The following is a 25,611-nucleotide window of genomic DNA, read 5'->3' on the forward strand; positions in this document are numbered from 1 at the left end:
GGAATTACTACACTACGTAATTATTTACGTCGTGTAGTAATTCGAATTACTACACGACCTTAATTATTTGATGTAGCGACACTAATTCATTTAACGTCATGACATTAAATCGTTGGGCAGTAATTCGGAATTGCGTCGTGTAGTAATTCGAATTACTACACTACGTAATTATTTACGTCGTGTAGTAATTCGAATTACTACACTACGTAATTATTTACGTCGTGTAGTAAATTGAATTACGACACGACGTATATCCGTGTTTTTGACGGTCTCCTGCTTCCATAAATGGAACTGGTTGGGAGGAAGATCAAAGGAAGGGAGCGGTGGGCGAATGCGCAGATTTCGGGTCCCGCGTTATTGTTTTCTATTTGACTCAAGTCCCATAAAGACGATAAGAAAGGGTCGCAGGACTTCAAAGACAGTGGGCAGACAGAATAGAAGAACGATCCACCAGATTTCGACCACATGATAATAAAACAGTGAACTTTTTTAAGTGGACTCTGTGTGATGGGTGTTCGTCGTAGTAAGCGATCATCACGTGACTAAGTTGTAAATGTTGATTAGCATACGGAAGGGTCGCCGAGGTCGGATGGTCGTCATTCACAGAGTTTACTTGACAAAACGACAGAAGGGTTTAGATCTGAGCACTCATACCTCCCTAAATTTCCAACTGCTGTTTGATATTATGATACGGAACTGAAAAAGAGAGCTGCATTTTACTATTTAATTCTACGAGCAACTCGCCACAATAAAACATTTTTTTGCCGTTGTGTTTTCTGGCCAGTATGCAGATAGGTATGGAACAGGCTTGGCCAGCTCAACGCCCCACAGGAATGGACAGTTGTGCTGCAGAATATAGAGGTATTTCTGGCCCTATGAACGGTCTATACGGGTCAAGCAGTAGGCAACGAGCCTCGTGCAATGCCATGGTCAGTGTGAGTTCTTCAAACCCTGAACAACTTAGTGCTTTTCACTACTCCTATCCCATGTATAACTCGCCCACCGAGTCAAGTTTGGCTGCATCCAGTGCAGGAGACGATCTGCCACCGGGGGCCGCCGGGAGTGGGGTGTCACCAGCGGCAGCCGCTGCAGCCTGGAATAGCAGCGAGATTCGTGGTGGGGCGGCAGCTGCTGCCGCCGCCGCTCACGGGGCCACGCCTCGGCCATACGCCAACACATTTGGCAATACCTTTCTAACTCACGCAGGATCCCCTCCTCATCACGCCCATATGGCCCACCAACAGCAATACATGGGGAGCAACGCTTACGGTTCCCCGTACGGTCTCCACAACTCACCATATCCCCTTGATATGACAGGTAAGAAACATCAAACCCGTTATATCACCCCTTCTCTTACCCCATAAACATCACCCAACGATCGCATAAAACAAACCATCTATCTCCTTATCCCATTATACCCACAGTACTATATCGCCATTTTATGCGACTATGAATTGCACCTCTCAATTCAAGCACTGGTCCTCTGGGATGTTTTCTCATCGTATAAATTTTGATATCATCTCTCCTTTGCTCCTGGTTATTCCTTAAAGCGATTATTATCATTATGAGCTGGCTATGCATTTATTAGTTTTTCCCCACTCTCCTCTAACTTGGGGTACAGCTGATAATGAATGTTAGTATCGCCGTAGAAATAGTATTTTTGTAATAATTACGAAACTTCATTTCATGAAATCTTGTCATTTTCTACCTTTGTTTAAAATACTAACTGCGTGATATTTCATTCGATCAAGTAATCGTTTTTTTGGAACTACATCATTTCAAGCATAAACTAAAGAATATGTATTAATTGTGAATGTGAAATAAAACTTAAATCATATCATTTTCCTGTTTTTCTTTCTCTTGAACAATCACATATGACTTCATCCATGATTAGTGATCACGTTTATTTTTTCAGAAAGAGTGAGGGATTAACAAAATACAAAAGAAAAACAATTTTTTTTAACAAATATTGAAAAAACTCTTCAACGTTTAACGTTTCTATCATGAACATAGTTTTATTTTGTCTGATGTTAAATCTTATGAATCTTGTTCTCCAGATCGTATATATATAATATTTTTTTTATCCCTGTTAGGGTTTTTTTTTAAATACTTTTCTTCATTTAATTTCTTACCTCCCTCAGCTCAATTCTATTAATTCCATTCATAAGGTCAGTTACCTAATTGCCACTGAGTCTTGGATTTTTACTTGAAGATTGAATTATTTTCTGTGCCATAATTTCTAATCAGCAGAAACGAGGATTTATGAAGGACTTATAGAGAAATTAAGTAAGCATATCACTTCACAAGTATCAAGTGCGCACTAAAGAACGAGCGAGAGCGATTTTAAAGTGCTCCTAGATTTTTTTCCCTTACCTCTTGCAGTATTTTTGCACATTGAAATACCACAATCTAATTCATTTTATCATTAAATCTTTGATAAACCCTTCAGCATTGCTATCAATTTTGATCGAATGCTATTTTTCAAATTTGGAGAAATGTAAGCGTTCGATTGTGGGGCTGTCAGACGCTGCCTAATATGTGTATTCGAGAAGACTCATGAAACTTTTTTTTAATATGAATAACTTCCATGACAAATTTTGTTTATAATAAATATATGCATGGTCAGAATAAAGATTTTTTTGGCTTGATTTGGTTTTCTTAAAAAGGAATGAATATGCTATATTAGGCAATTATGATACAATTTTTGTTGTGTTGATAAACTTATTGTTTCCGAGATTATACTTAAATAATTCCCGCTTTGACAATATTAAGGTATCATTACGGAATAGATAGTAATAGGACTGCCGATTTAGAGTGTGAGGATGTTTTATAATAATGAAATTAAGTTAACTGAAAAAAATAGTCTTTTTATTTAATACTAGTAGCTGAATGTGGTCTTATCAATTTTTAATTCATCAGCAAACAAACTACGATCGTATATTGGTATTAAGGACTCTTCGTTGACGGAACAAATCACAAGGGCAATCCAATAAGTCATACCGATAGACATGATAGACTACACTCTTAAAACAAATCAGTAAAAATGACTAGTTATTAGGGTCAGCTAGGTGCATCTGTTATTCTACAGTCATAGTTGACTATTTTCTAGTCGTATTTTACCAGAACAGAGTAATCTCTGACTATAATATAATTCAGAAGTGTGACTTGACATATCAGTTGCACCCAGCTGACATGGCTGACTACTGGTCAAATCAATCTGACTGAGTTGTTTCAAGAGCGCCGAACAGTACCTCTTAATTCTTATATTCAATAATATTAAAAAATATTAAGGTAGTGATTCTTATTTGATGAAGTGATATTTTATGATTTACGGATTTAAGAACTAAAATATCATAACCATGCAAAACTATATTTCATGACTAAACTAAAAATTAATATTTTAATGAAAGGCCTAATGATTATCATACATTACCAGAATAATATCGAATGTGTTATCCAAGGGGAATCTATTTTAACAACTTGTCGCAAATATATGGTGTTCCAAGCTGATATCACAAATATATACTTCCACAAAATTTACAAGAGTTAGCTCTTACCTTACCGATTTCTGCACTAAAACTTAATAGAAAACATTAAGATATTATAACCACATGAAATAGCGTATCGTAATCTGCATTTTATGACAATATTGACAAAATATCATATAATTTACGGTATCAATCAAGATAAATGGTTCAGAGCACAGAAGGCCGATCCTCAAATCAAAAGAAAATATTTTTTTATCGTTCGACGTTTGAATGAAAAAAAACTTACGAAATAATGTATTAATTGAAAAAAAAAATTGAATTCAAATTTATGTTTTAGCTCCATGATTCAATACTATTAAATCCATTCCTATACAGGAAACATATTACATTGACTGAAATGATAATTATGTATAACGCGTAGACTAGTGTCAACCATTCATTTTGTCATTCTCGCTTTTTATCTTATTTCGTTTTATTTTATTCTAATTTTTGTCAAAACCGCAAATAATTTCATATCAACATGGATACGGCTCCAGCAGATAATTTTGATAAATTGATGTTTGTATAAATACTCGCTATTTAAGGAAATTGAAATTTCATTGTCACTTTGGAATAATTATTTTGCGTAATTCAGAGCTGCAAGTTACTACATGAAACGAATTCGTTGAATGGTGTTCACTTTGGGAAATCACAAGATTTTAATTTAGGGATTTTTTTTGGGGGGGGATGCAGTTATGGGGGCTAGACTAATAAAAAATTAACTTTGATTTCTAGGAATACATAATAATCCTTAATCCTTAATAGTCACGCGAAGGTTATTGTTCTATCATAGACATTCATGTATGACACAAGGACATTATTTTGGTTATAAAAACATAGTAAATGCAATTATTCCCAACCAATTACACATCATTTGTCAAGTTTTTTTAGAGCAAGTATTTTGAATAATTTGCTATTCCGACTTCTTTCAGCTTCTAGTTTATTGAGCCTATAAAAACATATGACGTGTGAGACATATCTCGCATTAAACTAAATCAAGTGGAAAGTATTTGATCTGTCCATTACTTTGATAAGAAAGGGTTTCATGTAGGACTAATTCAAAATTAGAGTTATTTGGAGGAATGCTGGTTAATCTAATTTATTTGCTTGGTTTTCTGATTAATTTCATTGGGGCGAAAAAGTTATAGAACGAAAGACTTTGCGTTACTTGAAGGTTGAATCTTGTTAAGTTATAGCAGATTCAAATGACCCGGATAGTTGTAAGCTGGGACTTAATTCCCAAGAGTAATTAAGTGTCTAGCTTTGTTCATAGTGACTGTACTATTCACGCCAAAGACGTCCGGTTTCCCCCTTCTTTTCAGCAAGTGTGAATAATTTAAAGTGAGTTTATTGTTCTTCTCCCATTTATCAAGCGATTAGCGTTGGAATTAATTGAGAATAATCAATTGTTTGTATATCACATTGACTCCGTGAAGAGGCGAGCACTAGCGGATCCCTATCGCAATTGTCCCCGTGGCTCGGCGATGGTTGTGCGGGTATGTTCGTAGTAAAAGGGAGGCGTGAATAGCTACAGCTCTGAATGCCTTATCATCCCGTCTTAATCCACTCTCTGAATAAAATCGAACGCCGCTTTGTCTTCTCAATACGGATAATCTCTTGTTAGATGTAATTGATATTCCCCGCAATGCTTAAGGAAAATACCAAGGAATCTATTGAAATTAATCGGCTTGTAAGAGAAAGGAACGGTCTAAACTTGTTTACAAAGATGTGATTTAATCGAGAGGGAGCTCTCTTCGCCCAATCGGTGTAACAATTGAAAGGAGGAAAAGCAATGGGTCAGTTTGGCCATTGCTCTGGCCACATTACCTTTATAGATCAAACAAGCCGGTGGTCTGGCTGTTTTCTTAAGATTAGAATGAATACAGTGAATGTTGATAACCTAAAAATATATTCAGTCCGTTTTTATTCCAGACAAATGTATACTATCAAGAATGGAATTTTGCACGTACAATTTTACTACAAATACTTTGGCTGAGCCACTCAGTTATGTCATTCGTTATTAATATAGGACAAAACATTCTGTGCAATGGCACTGGTCAGAAATAATAAAGATTTACAGACACTTGAGTTTCTTATGTTTTGAATTGTTGTCACCGTGGTCACTGTCACAGATCCCAATCGATATAGGATAGGGTTTATCATCTCTGTCTCGCGAAACGCATTTTATTCTTTCGAAAACAGTCATTAACTTATTATCGACATCACATTCTCCTTGTTACCTTGATTTTTATTCAACCAAGCTGGGTTTAGATTATAATCATTACCATGATTATTCTTTCTGTAGTTTACTGCGAGGCTGCTATTAGCATTTATCGTAATTATTGGATTATTACCATACCAAACTGAACTGATGAAAAAGAAACCTCTCAAGTCATGCCAATTTCGACTCGGATTCAACCGAGGGGTCAAGTTTGTTGTAATTATACCAGACCCTGTCTTCTTTCTGTGTTCCTTCAATTCTAAAAGTACTTTTGAGAGATGATAAAAATGACGAATGGTTCTCATAAAGTGTAAACTCATTTCCAAAGTGGATAAACAACGACAGTCTTGCATAATAACCAAGCTTGCAGTCAACGAAACCGAAGCATTAATAATTCATCTGGTGGTGTTAAGTTTGTTTGGGAGTCCGGGACAGCGATCAACTTCCCCATATGCGAGAGCTTGTTTAGCAGTAAGTCACAATTCAGTAAGAGCTCTTCTCTGATGTTATTATGCCTCATGAGAGCTCATAGATCAGACACAAGGTTGCGATGTCATGATGGGTATTTACAGGATGAGCTTGGAGCTTCTACGAATCATCACCTTTATGATTTGGATTAAAGATGACAAGATAGCTCTTGAATCTGGTCAAGGGTATAGTCCGACCATCATTATGTCCATTCTTAAAGGATGTGGAACTTGACAGATTGGGTGATCTTTCAACAATCTTGACTTCCTCCAAAAGATGAATAAGACAAATGGTTAAGTTTAGACGTTTGAAAAAATAACGATGCTGTTGTTTATAAAGTTGCTGCGGAGGAAAATGATCGCACAACCAATGGCAGGTTCCTTTTTCTACCAGATGTTGACATATTGCAAACTATCCACAAATGTAATGCGTATCCGAGTAGTTTTAACAGATTTCAATTGATGAAGTACATGTGTTCATGCTTTCAATTCAATTCAATTCTTTCAACCTAAAGAGACTAGAAATTTACCTCTCTTCTTCATTCACATAACTCTTTGCCCTTTTATTTCTCAATGAACACTTCGATACAACGACAACAACTCAACAGCTTATCAAAACTATTCATGATCTCAAGATTATTTTTTAGGACTATCAAGTTTAGTTGGAAACCATTCCCATTTTAAATATTGATTACATTCATTTAAGATATCGAGTGTGAAATAGAAAAAGCATATTTTTCATGATTATTCAAACTATTTTCTTTGCCAAATATATTTTGTTGCATATTTCACATACTGTATCATATGCAAAGTTTGATTTATTTAATGCGAGATTGAAAACGTCCGACTGATTGTTTCATAAATGTGGAGAACATATACATAGTAGTTTCATTTTCTCCCCACCCCGCCCTTGTTCTATAACTGTGTATTTTGTTTAATTTCTCGGTAAATCAAGAATAAAGTACATATACATTTTTTTTGGGGGGGAGCTTGGGAGTACGTGACTACCAAAAGTTTCACAATAAAGACCCTCTCCAATATTATAAAAAGAGACATAAAAGAAAATGAAAAAAGAAATGATGCAATACGATATAATTTTTGAATATTATGAAAAAGTAAAAATTGTTGCTCTCTCGCTTCTTAACTCGTGACTAATAGGAATTTTCACTCATTACATATAACACCAGGTATAGGCACAATGTCATGGGGATAGGCTATACATACAGAGGCTTCCATTTTCCATACATGCAGCGGAAATCAGATAGTTCTTCAAAATGATTAATTATTCATTGTTTCAAATCTACTTAAAAAATGACAGTATATGTGTTCAAAGAGAATATCGTTCTGATAAGGATGGCAGGTTAATGTTCACACAATATTTTTATGATACCGTACATTTTCGCGGAATATTAAAATAACTATCTAATGGAGATGATCAAGCAGTCGGTTTCGGTTGATCTTGGTGATTGATCATTCAATGAGGTGATCTTTCTATGTTTTATATTTAATTTCCAGTTAGGAAAATAGTCGCCTGAAATTTGATAAGCCATTTCTAACTCATCCGTATATCATTGTATCATATTCATGACATCAGCACTTATTTGGGTAATTATGGATTTATCAGATTTACTGTCATTTCGTTTTTATTGCTAAACTAAATATACTGAAATGCACACAAGATAAACGAACAAACCAAAATAAGTAACAGTGTGTATTTGATTGAACTTTGTTTTTACTTTTTATAGTTATGATAATTCCCAGAGAATATATGTTTTTTAACATATAACACAGCAATTACACATCGATGTTTAATGCAATTTCATAACTGATAACAGTACCAGACGTTTGTGTTATTGTTTAAAAAACACTATCGGTATATGACAAACTCTAACACAAGTTTAATGTCAGGTTTCATCGTTTGTGACTTGAAAGATGAAATTGATGGGACTAGAAATGTTTCCTGACATTTTCTCCAAATTTCTGTGATTTGCGACTTTTTACACCTGTTTGGTGTGTGTGTACAATATTATGATGAAGTTGAGTAGTATGCAGACAGAGTGTATGACCGACAAGTTACTCAAGTGCAATCACCCTCACGATGATTCTCTAGATCAGATAGCATGCTACAAGTAAGAACATTGTGATATATCTTATTTTTACATTTCTTGTTATTTTTTCTAGTTGGTACTATCATTATGAATGAAATCAGATCATAAAAGTATATTGTACGCGTAGTATGTTTCTGAGATTATTGTTTTAGCAATGGTAAAATTGCCCGTTTAGGGCTTTCGTACGGTTGAGATTTTTCCTAGGGGGGATGTTGAGATTGTGAAAATCACACGAGGGAGCAAAGCGACTCATATGTATCACGAGGATCATTTTAAACGACATATTTCATGAAGCTGAAGGACCTGGAACACACTTTAGGTAGATCGTGATGATTTTTTTTTTACTGAAAAGGTAGGTTTGGGTAATTTCTGGGCTACAACATTTTGCCCCCCCCCCCCCGCTGCGGACAATCTTACATGAGAAATGTATTGTTGTCAATGATATTAGAACTTTTGTCGACGTGGAATAAACCATGGTGAAAATATGATAAGGTGCATGGTGATAGAAAACACAATATTGATGGTTGTCATGGCCGTTGCAGACTTTTCATAAAAAAAATCATGTTAATAAAAAGTTATAAATGTCATTATTGTTTGTCTCTTATTGTCCTCAACCAATGTGAATCTAAACACACCTTTCTCTACATGTGAATCCCAGGATAAAGAATAACTCTATTAGCAAGTATCCTTACAATAATACCTGTCATTGTGTATATCTGCATATTATTTCAATATATACAAAGCCAATGCAATACAGAAAACAACAAGCTATTTAACTGAGAAGATTGTTTAGAAATCGAATGCAAGCTACGAGAATTTTTGAAAACACGTATCAGAACTTGCCTGCAGTTTATTAATAAGCATTTTGTGGCCATGGAAATTAATTGTTTTCCTTTTCAATAATTTCCCGACCTATAGGATACTACACAGATAATACGTACGTATAGACGTAAGTCTCAGTGCACATAATTATAAATATCCCTGGAGCTGCGTGGCGATTTTACCTTATTACAGCGGTATATGATAATGGAATTACTTTTTAAGTAATTGATTAAGACATTATTTAAGAGATAGGAGAAATATGAGTAATTGTGAACATTATAGTGGATGAATATGGTATGATTGACATTAACAAATATGGCGCCAGTGGCATGCGTGCAACATTGCTACAAATTATTTCAGTGATGTCAGTAATACACAGAATTATGAATTTACTATATTTCAAGCAAAAATAAAATACAGTCTATATTTTACAAAATATTTTACATTGGGCATATGTTTTTATCAATAGATACAATATCCAGTAAACACTTGATTACATGAATATAAGAAAGACCCTAGTCTATGATAGTTTATTATATATTAAATTAAGGAAAATTGAATTATTTTTGTGTACATCCAGTGAGGACCAAATCATTCTGTAAATCATATAAATTGTCACCAAGATCATCACTTTGAAGTTTTCAGGATGAAATACTAGCGAAGATTGATTTTTTTTTATCATAGACCGATGATAAAAGATACATCAAAGATGTTACTTTTTCAGCAAATAAGAACGACATAATGAAATCAAATTTTAAGTTTTAATAACACCAAAGTGCATACCATCATGACTATATATGCACCGACTGGATGTCCTAAAGCAGTTGTGATGTGGAGGATGACAAATAATAAAATGTTTTATTTGATAAATTTTGCGATTTAACTTGAAAAATATTTTGTTCGGGATGTCCGATTACAATAAAATATCAGCGAGGTGTTATGAATTTAATCATACATATATTTTTTTATAAACGTTTGCCCCGAAAAAGAATTCGTGGAGAATTTGGGAAGATAATCTTTGTCTCTTTTTTTTTTATATCTAATCGATAAAACTGTAAGATGACTGCTCAATTTAACCCCTTCAAAGGAATCTTGAAACATCGCAGAAAGAGAGGGCGCTTTGATATACATGTATATTATCAATAATCAAAGATTCACACGAATCGTTTGTTGAAAAAGAACTAAATTTATATAAAATGGTCACTTTCATGACTACTGATTTTTTTGGGGAAAAGTGGCATGTTATTCTGATTTTATTCACATTGTCATGAGAGCTGATGATAGTTGACATGTTCAACAAAGTGTCTGTCTATTTTAATTGTGATTCGCTACACATGTATTCGTATACCACACACATGCAAATTTGAAAACTACAATTCTTTATTTGTTAATAAACAGAGCATGTTATTTGAAACACATAGTCAACAAGTCATTATCTTTATGAATACAATATCGTTTAAACTATCCATGCAGAATCGTGCACCATAACGTAGAGTCTAGTAACAAAGATAAAAATAACAATGATGATAGGCATGTTAATGATAATAATTTTGTGTTTAATTGGAGTAATTACGCATTTATGCACAATTGTTGATAACATCAGTGATCTTCCTTTCCTCTTTTATCATAGCAAAGTTCCAACTTAACAAATTAAACGTTACTTAAATTTTTACGTCAATATTTCATGTCTGACCGAACGGCTATGTGTCCTTGCCTCACGGGTCCGCTTTGTCCCGGCTTTGAATTTAATTGATTGCCGCGCTTTTTATCTTTGAGTCATTAATACTCAATCCACTTCAAACTATTTACAACTTCTAACTCCGACGGTAATAGATTTCTCTAATTATCCAGTCTTTTTTCTAGAATCAGAAGGAATATGAGGTAAAATTGGGATGGGGAACATTAAAAATAGCCTTAGGGCTCATAGGTTCATTATGATAAAGACAAAAATTGTAGATTTGTTTGCGTGATTTATAGCCATTATTAGGCAAAGCCCATCTCATTTTATTCCCATTATAAACACGATGACTGTAAACTGATAATTAGATATTGATTAGAACATGTAACCATAAAACACAAATGGCATTTGTAACCAGGAGTTCAATGCAATGTTGAAAAATATACATTTTCTAGATAAATTGATTTTATATATTCGTATGTGATTCACCGTTTACTAACAATATGTTTTCTCTACGCCACTTAGTGAAATTAACGAGAGTCGGATATCAGACATTCTATTAAGGGATTGATTGTAACCTTTTTCGTCAAATTAGTTACTTTAAAACGGGATTGGCTAAACAAGCTGACAAGAGGAACTGGAATTATACATCACTGCGATCAAAAGAAACGAAAGCTACACCTGTTTTATCAATTTAGAATACTTTTTCAATAACATCTCACTATATGAATTATTTTGGTAATAATGATTACATGACGCATATTTGTTTTCTTATTATGCTAATTCATCAAATTGTAATCGGTCGCACAACTTTCATTTTCAGCTTAAACCAAAAAGTAATGCGCATGTTGACGCGAAGCAACCCAGTTGCCGAAAGATTTCATGATCATTTTCCTACTTTATGAGACATTTTTGCTAATAACGATTAGCATTTTGGGGCAGAAGAAAATTTAGTCTAATATCCAGTTGGTCAAAGTTAAAATTTTCTTGTTCGTGTGATCAAATGCGTGAATTGACATGACAGCTGCTTGCAAGGATGAATTGAAGGTAATTCAAATACCAAGACAAAATAATAATCAATATCCATGTACAAAGTTAACAATTATAGTTGTGAATTTGAGGTAAACTATAGTCAGAATGTAGGTGAAGTAGATTTCCCCAGTTGGCCAGTTCCATTTTGAATTATATATATATATATATATATATATATATATATATATATATATATATATATATATATATATATATATATATATTATTTATCTTCTTTTTTTTTATTTTTTTTCTCCACTTATACAGGCTAGTCTTTTTAAGTTCACTCACTGCTTTACAATATTATGCATGTTGTTAATTAACATGCTCTTGCTAAAATTGATGACATCATAGTAACAATGATAACAAAGTAATGTTAAATGTCATTTTTTCGAATTTCGAGTTTCTGTGAAAGCACGTTTCAATAGGAGACGTAATGAATAAATATTTCATACGTTATGCACTTCTAGCACAATTGTACTCGTGCACTAAAATTAATGTGAATGGGAACTTGTTATTATTGTTTAAGTATAGATCGACAACTAGATATCTATGCATCGTCGACCTCATTAATGAAAACACATTATGTTAATTTGTCGGTTAATGGTCTGTAAAAAGACGGCAAGAATAATACAGCGATATTGGACGTTAGCATTGCAAGGGGGTAAGACTCGGTAAGTCGACTTGTAAACATATATTAATAGATAAAATGAGTCCATCTGGAGCTTTGTTAATCTAAATTACGTGTTAGTTTTACTCCTTTCAAACTGGGTAATTACAATCAAACACAGACGGAACCAACAAATACACCAATCGACATGATCGATATCAAATAATGTTGAATTGGAAATAGGATCGAAGATGGTATACATGCGTGTCTCTCTACTCGGCGCACTGCCCTTTGAGGTCTGAAAAGAGGGGGTTAGGGTTCTAAAAGAGGAGGACATTAATTGTTCCGAAATCAAAGACAAGGTAGACCGAAATATCGACGAGTCTCTGAGGACCCTGAAATATGGAAGAAAGTTACAAGGGATGAGGGAAGGGGACTGTATCACCATGGGATAGATAACTTTTTGTTGTTGTTGTAGTTTTCAAACGTCGTGCGATTGGATTGAGTTTGGGTATAGCTATTGGACAATGCCAACTCTTCAATATACCTCAAATGTCAGAGGCTGTTGGTATTATGTTCGAATTCGGCCAGTGCTTTCTTTTGTTGATATGAATGGTCAGCCGATTGAACAAAGACCAGTTGTAGAGATTATCGCGAGATTAACTCTTGGGTCGCTACGACGCGTCAATGATTTTGTATGGTCGGGCCAATTGGAAATTGTAATTACTTCTCGTCATTTGCTTTAGTTTATTTTTCGCCCTTTTCTTCGGTTTTCTTTATATTCATCCCTCTCCCCCTCTTCTTTTCTTTCTTCTCATTTCCCAGTACTTATCATAATTTTCATCAATAACAGTATAGGGCTAAAATATGGTGGCAAGGATTTAAAAGATAGCTGTAAACAAGATTTGGGTATAGGCCACACAAGTCCAATATTTGTTAATACCTAAGATGTAGGGAATATAAAAAAAAATAAAATAAGTAATATATATACGCAGGTATTGTATCAAATCGTAATAATATCTGAAATCGATATCTCACAGCGTACTTTTTTCACTGGGTCATGCAGAACAAAATATTGTGAGACAATATAGCTCAGAATTTTTTTAACATGTCCAAACTGCAAAACCTTGCTCTCGTTTAGGCCCTTAATAATCACTCAAAATCGTTAAAATGCAGCTGCAGAACTAATTCTAACTTACATTAAATCATTTTTTTTTCATTTTTATAACTGTTTCGGTACTTTATTTTATTGTAAATAATGACGTGACCATGCCTTGGACTGTTATTATATCTTATTTAATGCATAGAATGTATCTGTATTGTTATTTTATTCCTTCATTGCTTTTCATACAATAAAGCGATGTAAAACAAGTTATAGTGCACTCATATCCATCCTGCATAGTGACCACCGTGCCATATTGGCATTAGCATAGATATATGCTATTTTTCAAGCAAAACTATATTCATCATTTAATGCCACGTCTTTCAAAATAATCTGACCTGGAGTTTTAAGAAACCTCAGGCCAGATCACCCACAAGTGATGTTTGATTCTTTGAGGGGGATGGGTATATACAGATAATCCTACATGTCATTGATGAGTGTTGAACTGCTGTTATTGTGCTGTCTAGCTCGGTTTATTGTTATTTCGAGGCCATTTTGATGAGCTTAATGAATGGAAAATCACAATTTTGTAGCTATTATTGCTCCAACTGGATGTGTCTGTCACGATCTCTTTTTATCGTCAATACGGTATATTCGTATAGTCCACTGTACATTATTCAGTTTCATTTGATGGCCACTTGTAAAAAAGAAAAAAAAGTTTTAGAAAGGGGGAAGATAGGAAAAATCAAATATTTTGTTTTGAAACGACTCAATTATTTGTTTCTTTTTTATCATTACTGCAGCTGCTGTTGCTACTTACGTTCAATGATAATGAAGTTACAATAAGAATGATATTCAAAAGAATAACAGTAATAATAACAATAATGATATTGATGATAACTGATGACAGGAAGAGGGAGTGGAAAGAAAAAGAAGAAGAGGAAAAGAAGGAGAAAAGAAGAACCAGAAGAAACAAAATAAAAAGAAGGAGGAGGAAAAAAAAGAAGGGTTGATGTTGATACCAACAATGATTTTAGTGATTACACTCATGATAATAGTAAATGGCAGGAAGAAGAAGGAGCAGAAGAGGAAGACGTATAACTACGAGAAGAAAATATATACTTATATATGAATGATTATTGGTAAATAGTGATTATTATGATTTTATTATTATCTGGTGATTCGCACCTTGATTGACTACCGGTAACAGGCGCGCCGGAACACTTTCGTTTTTTTTTTTTTTTTTTGGGGGGGGGCAAAATCCTGAAGGGGGCACAATATTTTTTACAGCGTGAGATACCGAAGCGATCGAGCGGGAGAGGGTGTGGGACCCCCCCCCCCGCTCCCAACGGTAAGGACTTTGTGTAAACATGGAGCATAAAATTGCGTTTCTAAGAGCATTCAAAGATATATATTTCTTAAGAATTAAACATAGAATTCACTATACGAAAGACTATACTCATAATTTATCAGAACCTACATGACCTATGAAGTATACGCGCAAAACAATCGCTTCGGAATGTGGTTTTCGTGTCTGATCAATTAAATTACGTATTACGCTTATAATACTCAAAATACCAGAAATTACATTTTCATTCAATATCCTTCCAGAAATATTTATTTATGTACATTTACATACACGGACGACGCGAGAGAGCACAATCATCATAAGTTTCAAGTAATTCCTGTCAGAACAAGGAGTGTATTAAGCAGAAGAAGCGTAACAACAGAAACAAAAGAAATTCTAATGAATGTCTTTTCAAATTTAAAATTTCACACTGTTCTAACGTGGCAGACGTCGATAAGCACTTAAATCCCCATTCTATGCAAATCATTTCTGACATCAGCATTGGAGATAGTCCCTGATTATCCATGCATGGGCAATACGTTTCATATTTTGTAACTGGGGGAAAAAGAAATTTAAAACTTTTCTAAAATTCATTAAAGTTTAAAACATTACTCGATTTATGTGTTTCCTTTTGCATGTTTTGTATGGCTGGGAAGCACTTTCGGATGACCACTTCAAAATCTTCTTTTTTCGTTACATATTTTCTGGGGAAAATGTGACCATGACTAGGAAATGATGAATATCAAATTCCAGGAAATATTCATTTGTAAATAATCATGAACTGATTAACAAACTACCGCAGTTCATAATGTACATTATGTAACATTATTTAGAAGAAAACAATTACTTTCAAATAGTGGATGTGGTTGACGGTACACCATGCGGAGTTTTCGAAAAAGTGGATAGAGGAAGAAGTGAAATTGATAGGGGAGGAAGTGGACAGTTGATAGTCGAGTAATTTTTTGTTTAAAGGTCAAGTCCACCTCAGAAAAATTTTGATTTGAATCAATAAAGAAAAATCAGACAAGCACAATGCTGAAAATTTCATCAAAATGGGATGTAAAATAAGAAAGTTATGACATTTCAAAGTTTCGTTTATTTTTAACAAGATTAAATGAACGAGCCAGTTACACCCAAATGAGAGAGTCGATGATGTCACTCACTCATTATTTCTTTTGTTTTTTATTGTTTGAATTATACAATATTTCAATTTTTACGAATTTGACGATCAGGACCTCCTTGCCTGAAGCACAAAATGTTAAAATAATGGAATTCCACGTGTTCAGGGTGGAATGAAAACTTCATTTCACATGACAATTACGAGAAAATAAAAATATTTCACATTTCATATAATAAAATACAAAGAAATAGTGAGTGAGTGATGTCATCAGTTCTTCATTTGCATACCAACCGAGATGTGCATATAACTGTTTTGTGAAATGAAGCGAAACTTTAAAATGCCATAACTTTCTTATTCTACATCCGATTTTGATGAAATTTTCAGTGTTTTGCTTTTTGAATTGTTCTCTTTTTATTTAAATCAAGTTTTTGTTGAGGTGGACTTGTCCTTTAAATGAGCGTAGTCCTGAAAAAGACAGTAAACCAGAAAATGTTGATGCGTTGAAGAGGCTTGAGTCGTTGGTAGATGAGTACTCCTGCTCTGCACTCCATTCGCCGACTCAAGCTAGCATCTTCTCATGAATCCAGCAATCCAAGTACTCAAGCCTCATTAACTCTTTAAACTTGTCTGTTTTACAGTCATTTTCAGATTCCATATGTTGCTCGAGTAACTAGCGGTCACGCACGTTTATAGTGATATCGGGTCCGGTCTGAGCGTTTGTTAGCCGACACAGCTAGCCAGCGTGCATTGGTGAACCACTTTCGATTTGCCATTCGGTTTTAGTCTGAAATGTATTTCATTAAACGGTTAAACGTTATCACACTGTAATAAGATGGAAAAGGGGCCTATCAAAGGTATGTTTCACAGAGATACATGTTCGTCAAAAGACGCGAGGCTACTTTTCTTTGTTGACAATGGAAATGACAATTTTTAGGCAGAAAAGTGCCTTCATCGTTTACTTTTGTCCTTAAATAATTTTTTTTCCTACTTTTAGGGGGGAGGGGGCAAAATTTCGTTTTGCCCCTAATAAATTTTATTCGGGAGGGGGGCAAGTGCCTCCCCTGCCCCCCTCTTCCGGCGCCCTTGACCGGTAATGTCATTGAATTGCTAGCCCACCATAAGCATGCTAAGTTAGAAACAGGCTGAAACAAACCCATGCAAAGATAATTTTTCATGATGTGGTTTTGAACATTTCATTTATTCTTTTCTTTTTTTTTGGTGCGATAATCTGCTAGACAAGCTCGGAGAACCACATTTTCCTAGTTGTGAACCTTCACAATCTCCTGGCCAAACGCTGAGCAAAATTAACTACCCCTTTTTGTGTGTCACTCCGCATTGATACCATTATCAATATTTGAAATTATGGTTGTTAACCTATTCATTGGGTGAATCTGATAAAGTCAGATCAAGAACCGGCATGTCATTGAACCTGACTGTATTTTTCTTCAAAATGAACTATAGAGCTTGTGAGAGACCAGACGGTGCCAAGGTATTGTGTTCCTATTGAGATATATCTCAATACTTATTACAAAGCTTGATTTTTGTTTAGACTTTTCTATGATATCCTTTTTGCAGCGAAAAGATGTCAGAAAACCAACGTCCTGCTTGTGCACCGGATCGGGGGAACCCTCGTGTATCGCCCGGGGCCAGGCGGCGTGCTTCAACGCCAATGGCTGGGCTCGTGACAAAAACTCGGATACCTAGTCCACAATGAGTTATAGAAAAGGGCATATTTGTTGGTTGTCACTTCTTTTTAGCGTATGTAAACTCCCAAATACAGATGATGGTGTGTATTCATAAACAGCCAAGGATATAAAGACACCTCTCTATATTGAGCTATTTTCCCTGTAAAAACAGCCTAATTAATCATCGCCAGACAATACCAAGGAATAAAACGGGGGTATTTAGACTTCTGCGGCTTGTAAACCTGTATTTATTTTCATTTTGAAAGCAGTCGTGTTTCTTTGGAGTAAAATACCAGTAGACAAGCATGCTATCCAAGACACTATGAAACATGCTCTTGAGCTTTCTCCATTATCTGTGTTGTATGGGACATCATGGGCATAAAATTTGGAGAAAAAAATTATGTTGAGAAAGTCAGTTTTAATCCCAGACATACTGAACTCGTTTAAGTGAATGACACCACGAAACATCTGAAGTACGCAGTACTTAAATATTTTGTCATTGTATTTGATTTTTTTAGCTCTTTCTCGATAAGTTACTAACTTTGTCTAATCAATCCAACTCGCGATAATCTACTATGTACTCATTTCTTTAGATTGCCGTCAGGGGCCTATCCAAAATTCATATTAAAAATTTCAATCTATTACATGTAGATTTAAAACTCAGCATTTTCCTCACTCTAATTTTGGATTTACCCCCATGTATTGATTTTCAGTCTGATGAATTTAGGTATTATAATGCATTATATAGTGAGGAACATGCACATTACTTTGAAAACGTAAGTTCAACCCTCGCATGCATACTTACACAGCATTTACCATCACGTTTACATCTTAATTCACTCAACAAACATCATTCACAACATGAAGACATTGCATTAAAAAACAATGAAAACTAATTTGATATCATATCATTATCATTCGAAATTTATGTATGAACATTTCATATATAAATGTTTACCTCAAACTCTTGTGGCTACTTTTGCCTCAAAGATGCATTTTCTGGGAAGAAATTGTGATGATATATACAGTATGCGGAATTGTATGAACATGTTCAATATTTAGCCTGTACCTGTCCTCTCATATTTTGTTTAATGCATTTTTATAATAATACCCGACGACCCATTTTAGTCACGACAGGAGCCATATATTTACCAAGCCCGAATCGCCTTTTCCCATTAATTTAGAAATTAATATTTGAAGTGTAATTTTTGTAAGCGGTGCACTCCTTGACACCGTGGCAAAGAGCGGATGGAACTATAACCATGATAACTAGTATAACGCCGAATGGTGCATGGGTCGACCAACAGACTGCTGCCTTGAAAACTCTTCTAAATAAATGAAAACTTGTCTCTGTTTAACGGCTGCTTCCATTTCGTAAATGAATTATCGGATTTGACTCTTGAACACCCATAGTGAATACTGTATGGTTAGAACTTAAGAGATAAAGAAAGAAAGAGGAAGACGAGACATATCATTGCATATAAGGTTTTTTAGTCCAGAGAAAATGAAACTGCCAGAAATCACATTTACGACGAGGAAATATGTGCGGTATAAGCTCAATACTTATAGATCTGCAAGGAATTCCGAGACAAAAAGAAATGAAAATAGAGGGAGAGAGGGAGGGAGAGAGACAGAGAGAAAGGAAAGATAATATTAAACAGCGGCAGGGAGGTAAACATGGTAAATAGGCATCAAAATATATTGGCCTAGAAATATGTTTCCTTTCACAAAAAGTGGTTTTACTATAGATGGATAATGATGATGATAATAATGATGATAATTGTAATAATAATAATAACAATAATAATATCAATAATACTACTGATAATAATCATAGTATACTACTACTACTACTACTACTGCTGCTGCTGCTACTACTACTACTGATGATGATAATAATAATGATGATTATTATTATATTTATTATTATTATTGTTATTTATTATTATTAGTATTATTAGAATGATAATAATGACAATTCGAATAGAATGTTGATGATGATGAGGAGGAGAATGACGATGATGATGATGATGATGAGGATGATGACGATGAGGATGACGATGATGATAATGGTGATGATGATAATGATGATGATGATGATGGTGATAATGATGATGATGATCTTTTGCAGAGGATACAAAGGTTAAAGACAAAGAAAATAACAAGATTCAAATTCAACTGACCATATATGGAGGTTAACATTGATTCATTTATATCTTTATATATTTTACAAGTTTGTTATGTAATATGCATGTTAGTATTTGGTTTTGTGACAGACCAACAGACATTAAGGCAATAACGCTTGTGTATTTTTGTCTTCTTTTTTTTTTCTTCAGGAGGTGCATCGTCGTGTAGTCTTCTTGCTACCTTTACAACGACCCCCCGAAGAACGAAACGAAGACCATACTCAAAGTTACAGATCTACGAGCTAGAGAAGGAGTTCCAAGCAAATATGTACTTGACCCGTGATCGACGCTCCAAGCTCTCTCAGGCTCTCGATCTCACGGAACGTCAGGTCAAAATCTGGTTCCAGAATAGACGAATGAAGATGAAAAAAATTAACGAAAAAGAAAAGACCCAATCAGCGAAGAAGAAATCAACTGATGGCTCGTCACATACCTCATCCACCACCTCATCCACCTCGTCAACATCGTCGTCATCTTCTGCGACAACGATGTCGCAGTCGAGTACATCACAACATCAACAGCAGCAACAACATCACCATCATCAACATCATCACCACCACCACAACCACCACCCATCACCCATCGCGATTAATACGTCACATCCATCCGTTGGTCATCAATCGCAACTTCGATGAGGAACAGTCGTCATCAAAGTTCTGTTTTGGGACAATCCTTTTTCTTTTAGACTGTGCAGGTGCGTGTGCGTGTGTGTGTTGTGTGTGAACGAGTTAGCTCAGTATCACATGTAAGTAGCTACACAGACTATTTTTTTTTCAATTGTGCTGACATGGTTCAAAATACTTTTAAGATGTTCAGGAATCAGGACTCACCATTACTTCTTGTTACTTGGTTTCGGTTATGCAACAAATGAATACCCTGGATGGTAAGCCATTGTTTAATTACCAACAAGAAGACCAACGTTAGTTATCTTCTACCATCTTCTCAAAACGTGCCAATTGATAATTCAAGGCTTATTCGTGCGTTTCTCGTGAAAGCTTGAATGTGAATATGGAAGGATTAGACAATTGAAACACACTTTCTGTGACAAAACGTTGGTTTACGCCTAAGTGCTGATGGTAATCACGTCCAATATCTTTATGTTGTTCCGTTGTGGATTTTATCCCATTGTTGGTCACGTTTAATGTACATGGACCGACTTCCCTTTCTTGAAAATTGTACCGTTTTATCCCAATGCTTTTATATTAATTGCTTGTATCGAATTTGTTGCCTTGTGCGTGTCGATTAAAACATGAAAGTCCGTCTCTAAATACATATTTTGATGGTAAAATGAAACGGACGTTCTGGTCTCTTTACAGCCCACTTCTTTTTCTCTGCACTTTTTGTGGTTAAGAAACTGACGTCCATTTTTTTTTTGGGGGGTGGTCTTTTTTTTGACATTGTGCCTTTATGTGCCCACTGTTCTATTATCTATATTTATCAATATACATATTCATGTACATATACATGTACATGATGTATGGTAATGGATCAAATATACAGACTTTGATTTTGCACCATTACAACATTTGCAAAAATCTGGTGCAAATATGAGTCAGTCTAAATGAAATATTCACCTTTTAAAGTACTACTCTAATAATTGGTTGTGTTAAAGAAATTCTTTAACGTATAGATGGATCTTTACGTTATTTAATGCGCTTTACACTGATATCTATTGATATTGATTTCAGGTCAGTTTTAAAAGAGATATTAAATTCAGCTTACGTATCTTACAAAAAAATGCCAATATGATGGTAGTTGGAGAGGGACAGTGATATAAAGGAATAACTAATATGTCAGTTTGGTTATTAATTACCTTGTTAATATTTTTCGGTGCTTTAGTTATGGTTATATTACCCAACTGCTAAGCAAGCACGAATATTCATATTTAAGGAACAATTCTAGGTTGCCACATTACCTTTTTGGTTTAGTCTTCTCCGGGGACTTCATGACAGAGACCATGTTTTTAAAAAGTGCATTAGCTGGGTTTGTATTGTAAAAAAACAACAACTTGCTTTAAGAATCAAGTTTAACGTTTTGCAATAAAAAATTGAAGAAAAAAATAAGAAAGTGTCATTTAGATACTATAGTCAATAGATAAACTGTTTCAAAATATATCACTTACAGCGATGCTTCATTTTATTTTTCTCCAATAAAAATATCTCTGTCAATAGGACCATACAAACTGGGAAATTACTCGATCGTTGCTTTGGAATACTTACTACATAATATCAAATTTAAAATGACTCTGCTCTATGAAGTGAATGTTCCCCCAAGTAATCTACGATCATGACGATCCCACTTGCTCTTTGATATGTATTTCGTACTCATTAATGTTTATCTTTACTGAAGTTTGGTGTCACTCGTAGATTATTATTTTTTTCTTCTTCAAAGGTATTTCTTGATGCACTTCGCGGCAACTTACATTTATATCAAATCCAAATGGATGCAGCATACACATCAAAGTTAGGACGTGATATAAACCTTCAATGTAATATGCTAAAGCAAAATACAAGATTAAGATACTCGTGTAGTTAATACAAGATTATATTCATTAGCAACGGTGGACAAATAGTTTCTTTTTAAACTATTTTTTTCTATGAGTGTGTCAAGAATATAGTAATGATGTATTTTAATATGTCGTTAAGTGTAATTCCGTAATATTCAATAGTGTGTATTTTCTCATTGATGTCACTGAAACTGAATATACCTCATTCTTCGATATCTATAATTTTTTCTCTACAAGTTCACTTTATATTTAAACATGTTAAATGAATTGCCAGACTTGTCACAATTAGATTATATTTCTGTATGTACAAATAAATGAACTAATTTAAATTAGCGATTTTCAAAGCGTATTGATATGAAAATGCTGCACACATAACGTAATGAAATAAAAAAAATATGTTAAGAGTAGGGACTGTTTTTAAATATTATTAAAGTAGTGTTGTTTCCATATAAAATGTTTCTTTTTATTTTCAAAACACCTGATAACAACAAAGTAGACAATGAAAAGTAAATAAATTCTATAAACGTTCGTCATTTGAAAATATATATATGCATTTATAAATGTATGTAAATAGAAATTCCTTGTTTAACTATATCGTGTTTTGAAAAGGGTTTGTTTTGTGATATTGGAGACAGATGATCCTGCAAAATAACCAAACACAACTAATCTGCCTATAAAGGCTGACCGAAATACTTTTATACAATAGGTGTCCGTACCAATCACCCCAATGGCTTTTCATTTTCGTCACTGAATCTATAGATATTTAAACCAATACCAAGCAAATAAACACGTCAATATGAACTTGGAGGACAATCCAATTTCTTTTTACTTCATTCTTTGTGCGTTGAGTTTGAAAGTTTGCATTTTTTTTTTTGGGGGGGAGGAAATGCATATAAAACAACAGATTTGCCACCAAATAAATCAAGCTGTGTTAAAGTTAAGTTGATGCATTTGCATTGACTAGGCAAAACATCATTCTAAGCATCTTTTGAAAAAATACTAAAAAATTGTGATTTTTTACACCACCGAGATTAGTCAACTGCTTTAACAAGATTTGAAAACTTTTTTTGTCCATTGCCACTTTGTTTGATTAATTGCAATTAATTAAATGTGTTGACTTTATTCAAATTACAAAAATGCATTAAGAAAGTGTCATTTTTTCATATTCCCCTTCCACTAATTCATTGAACATGGAAATTAGATATTTAGACTGCTAGTCGTTTGGTAAAATATTATTTTACAGCACAGTGTACCGTATTCGCTCATGCACGATTTGTGTCCCAATATGTAATATTGTTTAAAATCAAAATGTAAGCTGAGATCAAGCACTATGCTTTAAGGGTACTCCGGGTGTAGAATTAATTCATCTTAGTAAAGAAAGTAAAATTTGCCAGGCAAAATGCTGAAAATGTCATCAAAATGATGATGAATAATGAAGTTCTTAAATTTTTATGTTTTATCAAGCAATATTTTGTGATAACAATTATATACACATCGTCATGAATATTCATTAGATGGGCTAATGATGTCATGCCCCCGCTTCCTTTTTCTTATGGTATTACATGAAATCAGAATCATTTCATGTTTTCATTTATGTGGGTATGGTATGTTTCCCCTCTATATAAAAAATCAAGTTACATCAATAATGATTAAATAATACATTTAAATAGTTTTCAATCATTTTGTTTTAATTCTTGGAGGACAAAATTTGAATGAATACAGATTTAAATTAAAAAAAACAATAGAGGATGTGACATCATCAATTTGCTCATTGAATATTCATAAAGACTTGCATTTATCTATTTTACCGAAATAAAACATTTCTTTTAAATGACGGAACTTCATTACTCCTCGTCTGAATTTGAACAAATTTTCAGTGTTTTGTTCGTTTGTTTTTTCTTTATCTCTTCAAATCATGCTATTTTCAGCGTGGAGTACCCCTTAAAGGATTCAAACATTGAATTTAAATTTGAAAGAAATTTCAAAATTACAATTTACGCTTACATTACAGAATGAGCATCATAATTCTATGATCACCTCCACAGTGATATGATTTATATCAATGAAACGAAGTATCTTCGAGATTATAACCCCAAAGGAGAATATATATACAAACTAACTTAGATTATCTAAAGTTTCATGGCTCTTAGTGTTCTGGCTTTCTTAATGGATTACAGAAATGAATAATTTGAGATAAAAGAACATAAAAAAAGAAGATGGAAAAGGGGAAGTTGAAGAGAACGTGACAGTTTAACATCCCTAATCAGACAGTTGGTAGAAAATGCATGATTATTTAACGCCAAGAATGGAAAGGCGCTCCCTGTGTAGGTAATAAAAACAGCCTTAATTGAAAACAAAGACAGTGCTCCTTGTCATATATCTCTCAATTTACAATATTAACTGAAAGAAACTCGTTAGACTAAAAATCTTGAGTTCCCCCTCAAAAACGTTGAATATATAATTTGTGGGAATGGCGGTGTATTAGTTCTTGGTATCCGCTTGCTTTAGACGGCGTGCGTAGACGGTATGTGTGTTTGTGTGTGGAAATGATAGAGGTTGACAGTGGATGAGCGTTGTGCAAGGTGCCCGCGCTCTGTGTGCGGATTGGTGGAAGCGGGGTCAAGCCCGTGTACGCCACACAGTGCAATATACCACTTATGAAGCAATTTTTACTGGCGCCACCGGGATTCTCAATGAAATAGGAAGCGTGAGTGGTAGAGAGAAACGGTGAGAGGGAGATATTTGATGGGACGGGATAGGGATGTGAAGGCAGAGATGGTTACAGAAATAAAAAAAGAGAGGACATGATTTACAGTAGACAACAGACGAGATATGAAAGGCACGGAAAGTGGGAGAAAAGTAGAAACGGAGAGTGAGAGACAGTCGGGGATGAGAAAATAGACCTATAATTATTGGAAATTCGTTTGGAGAGTGCAGGCCGCGCTTTATGCGTAAATACGTTTGAGTCTGCTCTTTGAATTTCCGAATAAAACACGGAAAACGAAATGTGGTTGGGAGGGGTATCCCATTCAGAAATTTAGAAACGACGGGAGACAGAATATATGATATGAACATTTATTGTCCTTTACCTTAGCCAAGTTGGGCTCGGGACTTAGGCATGAAGGGAGAAGAATGAAAGATGACGAAGGGCGGATAGAATGAATGAATACCCCAATTACACATGAGACATCGAGTGAAG

The 25,611-nt window shown here is 34.4% G+C and overlaps 1 protein-coding gene across 1 annotated transcript; it reads left to right on the forward strand.

Annotated features, from left to right (window-relative positions):
• The first annotated feature begins 293 nt into the window (after nt 1-293).
• Nucleotides 294-22,481, forward strand: LOC121410697 (homeobox protein Hox-A9-like). Its single transcript, XM_041602947.1, has 2 exons — nt 294-1,317; nt 20,057-22,481. Exons 1-2 carry the CDS (start codon nt 786-788, stop codon nt 20,539-20,541), a joined length of 1,017 nt encoding a protein of 338 aa, XP_041458881.1. The 5' UTR covers nt 294-785; the 3' UTR covers nt 20,542-22,481.
• Nucleotides 22,482-25,611: the final 3,130 nt, after the last annotated feature.

This window comes from Lytechinus variegatus, chromosome 3, assembly GCF_018143015.1.
Source record: "Lytechinus variegatus isolate NC3 chromosome 3, Lvar_3.0, whole genome shotgun sequence".
NCBI lineage: Eukaryota > Metazoa > Echinodermata > Echinoidea > Temnopleuroida > Toxopneustidae > Lytechinus > Lytechinus variegatus.